Genomic DNA, 4,788 nt, shown 5'->3' on the forward strand with positions numbered 1-4,788 from the left:
TACTAATACTGGAGATCAGTTCATCAATTTGACTATATCTCGTGTATATCTGACCGTCCTATTTTAGGCTTACTGTTTCTAAATTGTTCTAAAAATGTTGAAATTGGCTTGATTTGAGAGGATACTCGAGAACTTTATTTTAAATGGGCTAATATTGAAGTCCGTGTCGTCTTACCACTCGATTTGTTTTGCTAAATCTTGGAGCACTATTGAAAAATTGCCTAAGGAGGTTTCTGTGATGTCCTATGGAGCCATGAGACCTGCTTATTTTGATTAATAGTTAAACCAGCACTGACTATGGTTGAAACCGCCTCGCATTTGTTTTCGTTTGTTTCACACTTGACTGATTTTGTGATTTGCGTATTCTGCGATTGCAACATAACCTCACACATTGATGTTGCCATGTTTCTAGTATTGTTTTGTAATTATTTCTAGGTTTGTATTGGGCATATGTAATGCTGCTCAAGTAGGGTTTAGTACTAGTGTAATTTATGATATTTTTCTGATGACAACCTACCCCGATTTGCAGACTGTTAACAAATTAGAACATAGAATTATGCTAATTTGTCCTGTGTTGCTAGGCCAGCTCTCTTTGTGTTGTTGCTTATTTCTGGCAACGCTCGTTCTTTCGCTCGCTGCTTTCCTGGCGGGAATGTTGGCAGTGATTATCTGCTCTCCAGTTTTGTTAGATTTTTAGCTGTTTGAGGTCTCAGGAACCGGGTTTTTAAGTCATATATTTAGTAAAAGTTACCTTTGAATCTTTCCCAGCTATATTCGCGTTTAGATGTTCGTTATTCTCAGTAGGCTAGGAAAACAGTTGCAAGTAGTTATTTCATGATATTTTGTGTGTTTATTTGTTAGATCTGATCAAATATAGAGCTAGTTAAAATAATAGCTTCCAGTCAAATAATTGGTTGTTCTTTGAGTTGAAGGCTACATCGTCAAGTAAGTTTTTGATATATCGTATTTTATGCTTTATTTAGTGATATGAAACTGCAATTTTAAGGTAAACAATTGTGCTGTATTTTTGGCTTTTTCAAATAATTTGTGATTCTAAATTGATAAATATTGTGCTTTTTAAGTGCTAATTAGTTAGATATTTGGTAAGTTTTATTGTGTGACATATTTTGAGACTGTTTTCCATTTCTGTTTAGAAAACCGTACAAATTGACAACTGTATACTGATTCGTACTTTCAACTGTAATTGAATTTCAATCGTTCGTACACTGCATTTTAAACGTACCTTTTTCGTGACAACAAGAAATTTCAAAAGGCGATTTGTACGCGTATTTTTATTGTGGAGTCTCGAAACGATTCAGAGAGCAACCGTCCGTTAACGCGTGTTGGCGCTAGATAGCGACTCCTATTTGGCGCCTACATAAGTTTTTTGACGTTTGCACAAAAGCTGAAAGGAAAATTGGACATTAATTCTAAAGTTGCCTGGTTGAAGTTAAATAAAAATGGCAACGGCTGATGCTCATCTAAAGGTCAAGGACAACGAAGATGATTCAACAACAAATGACGGTTCTGCAAAATCAGACGTTCATGAAACAACAATAATTGCAATGTCAGTAGAAGGAGGACAATCGCCGGGGAAAATGGTGAGTCGGTTATTCCTGCCTATGAAATTGAAATTTGCAATCCACAAAATGTTAGTGTGACTATGGGTGGTGATGTTGCAGTTGAGAATGTGTCTCATGTGCCCGAACAAATAATTTGTACTACTGGGTCATTGAATCCCAGAAATGGGTTGAATGTTAGTTCAGGAGTGGCTACTACCTGTTCTTATATGCTGAATGATAGTACCGTAGCTCCCCGGGTGAGTGTGAGTGCGTGTACTATGAACAATGTGACTCGAATACCTGAAATGAGTGTGAGTTTACCATTCACCCCACCTATTTCAAATGCTAGTCAGATTCCAATCTATACTGCTCCTAAAGCAAGTTCTGTACCGGTAGTGACTATGTTAAATAATGTCCCTTTGACAGGTGGGACCCAAATGCCTGTTATGCCTAATCAAGTTTTGTCATACCCTCAAATAATTTATGTACCCCAACCTCAGTTTGGTTTACCACCTTCGGAACCCCCTACTTTTTCTGGAGATGCTGCGGAGTACAGATATTTTTTGGATATATTTGACACTGTAATTGGAAGTAGAGTTCAAAGCCCTAAAGAAAAAATGGTGTATTTGCTTAAATATACAAAGGGTCCTGCTCATGCACTGGTCAAAGGTTGCCAGCATCGTGGATCTGAATGTTATAATGAAGCAATTCAGTTGCTTGATGAAACATATGGACGAAAATATCAAATAGGGGAAGCTTGTATAAATTCAGTTTCCTGTGGTCCTAATTTAAAATTCAGTTTCCTGTGGTCCTAATTTAAAATTGGCTGATAAAGATACATTGATACATATTTACATTGAATACATTGATAGGAATTGAATATAATAATGTATCTATTATGACAATTGATAAGATGGCCATGAGAATGCCTCATTCTTGGAGGGCAGGGTGGCTGTCTGTAGTTGATGACGTTTTAAATGAAAAGAAGGTGAATTTAACAGTTGAACATTTAGCGAATTATGTTCGAAAACGAACTCGTGGAAACACGAATCTGCCTTCTAATGATTCGAACTCACCTCCAAAGCAATCGAACCCTGTGAAAGTTCTGAAACCCTATAGATCAACATTTGCTACATCAGTTGTTGATAGGCCTGTACGAAAATGTGTTAAATGCAATAAAGATCATTTTTTGAATCAGTGTGTTAAATTTCGTGAATTGAGCTATGAAGATAAAATTGAGTTTGTCAGGAACCGAAAGCTTTGTTTTTCATGCCTCGAACCTGGTCACTGGAGCAAAGACTGTAAGCGAACAAAGCCTTGTAAGGTTGAAGGATGCAAGAGAAGACATACAACGGTTCTTCATCCTCCAGACAAAATTCAAATTAATCATTCTGGGACAAAAGGTGATGAATCTCCTGTTTTGAAAAATTTTGGCTTTCAAACACCTGAAACTGAAACCAAATTCAATGCTTTTGTTAATACATCTAAAAATGAAAAGGTTTTGCTCAATGTGATTCCTGTTAAAGTACGTGTTAATGGTGACAAAAATGCTATTGTGACAAACGCATTTTTTGATAATGGTTCCACTTGCTCATTCATAAGTGAGTCTCTTATGCACAAGTTAAATGTTGATGGTCTCAAGATAAATTTGAATGTTCGTACAATAAATAATGAAACTGAAAGTAAACAAAGTATCATTGTGAAAGGTCTTGAAATTTCGGACTTTGATGAATCTGAATATGTGCCATTGACGCCATTATTTTCAAACGATAAAATTGGTGTTGAGCAATCTGATATACCCTCTCAAAAGGACGTGGATCAATTTATTGAATTTAAGAATGTTGTTATACCAAATATTAAATCTGAAGTGGGTCTTTTGATTGGCAAGGATGATCCTAAATTGCACAAACCATTGGAAGTTGCCTATGGCCCTCATGACTATTTTGCATCTAAGACTGTTGCTGGATGGATGATTAGTTGTCCCCCTAAGAAGAATGACAATCAAGGTAATCCATGTAATTATTTTGTGAAAAATGAAGTGCATCCATTGTGTCAAATGTGCACGGATGTCATTGATTCGGCTAATAATGAAAAGGAAGAAATCTCCCCTCGACAACAAATGTTCCTTGATAGGGTGAGCGAATCTATTAAGTTGAAAGATGACGGACACTATGAAATTGATTTGCCATTTATAAATCCAAATTCGAAATTACCTTCAAAATATTTGCAAGTGAAACAGCGAACCGAATCGCTCAAGCGTCGATTTATTAGGGATCCAAATTTTTATTCCGAATATAAAGTTTTTGTGGAAAATATGTTAACTATGGGCTATGCAGAAGAAGTTTCTGATTCTACTGAAGGTGAAGGTCAAATTTGGTATAATAATCATCATGGCGTTTATCACCCTGAAAAGAAGAAAATTCGTGTAGTATTTGACTGCTCATCTAAATTTCAAGGAATCTGCCTTAACGACGTTCTGTTACAGGGGCCGGACCTGGCCAATAACTTGGTTGGTGATCTGTCAAGGTTTCGCAAAAATGTAGTGCTGTACAGGGAGATATTCGCTCAATGTTTTTACAAGTGATGTAGAAGCTTGACGGGGTGTGACCTTATGCACCCTGCTTGCTACACAAAGACGAAGGGCGCTGAACCGTGCGCCAATATTTTCCAGTCTAAACGCTCTAGTAGTCTATCCCAATACAGCAATATCAGTCTATGTTCGGTCCAGACAATCCTCTCCAAATTATCCCTGCCTTATAACTGAGATAAGCAAGCTGAAGTCCACAAGCCCACAATACACAACTTCAAACACAGGAGAATTGTAATATGTCGTGGAAATATCAAGCACTTGCTCAGCACAAATTATAAATCGAGATGTCAGATGGAGCCAAATAGATCACGTAAACAGATGACGAATACAGATAGATTGAGTTGAGATAGAGAGAGAGAGAGGTTTTCTAAAGAAAACAAAATACACTATAAATACTATGAATTTGCCGCATAAATAACCAACATGCAATCAAATTATATCGCTTACCGACTGTTTTTAGCCAAGGTCAACAATATATCGAATCTTTTATGTAACCGCAGAACACTGAAATAAACACGAACAAATAAGCACTACAGTAACAGTACTTAACCCTACAGCATTAATTGTGGCAATAAATATAATACCAACAGTATGTCATCCAAATAGGACTACTACATAACAAGCCAAATGAAATGA

General features: G+C 36.7%; 1 protein-coding gene across 1 annotated transcript; it reads left to right on the forward strand.

Annotated features, from left to right (window-relative positions):
* Nucleotides 1-309: 309 nt before the first annotated feature.
* Nucleotides 310-4,146, forward strand: LOC144425612 (uncharacterized). The gene is made up of 3 exons (XM_078114937.1): nt 310-945; nt 1,155-1,601; nt 2,063-4,146. Exon 3 carries the CDS (start codon nt 2,461-2,463, stop codon nt 4,144-4,146), a length of 1,686 nt encoding a protein of 561 aa, XP_077971063.1. The 5' UTR covers nt 310-945; nt 1,155-1,601; nt 2,063-2,460.
* The last annotated feature ends 642 nt before the right edge of the window (nt 4,147-4,788 follow it).

The sequence above is a fragment of the Styela clava genome, chromosome 8 (assembly GCF_964204865.1).
Source record: "Styela clava chromosome 8, kaStyClav1.hap1.2, whole genome shotgun sequence".
In the NCBI taxonomy this organism is placed as follows: domain Eukaryota; kingdom Metazoa; phylum Chordata; class Ascidiacea; order Stolidobranchia; family Styelidae; genus Styela; species Styela clava.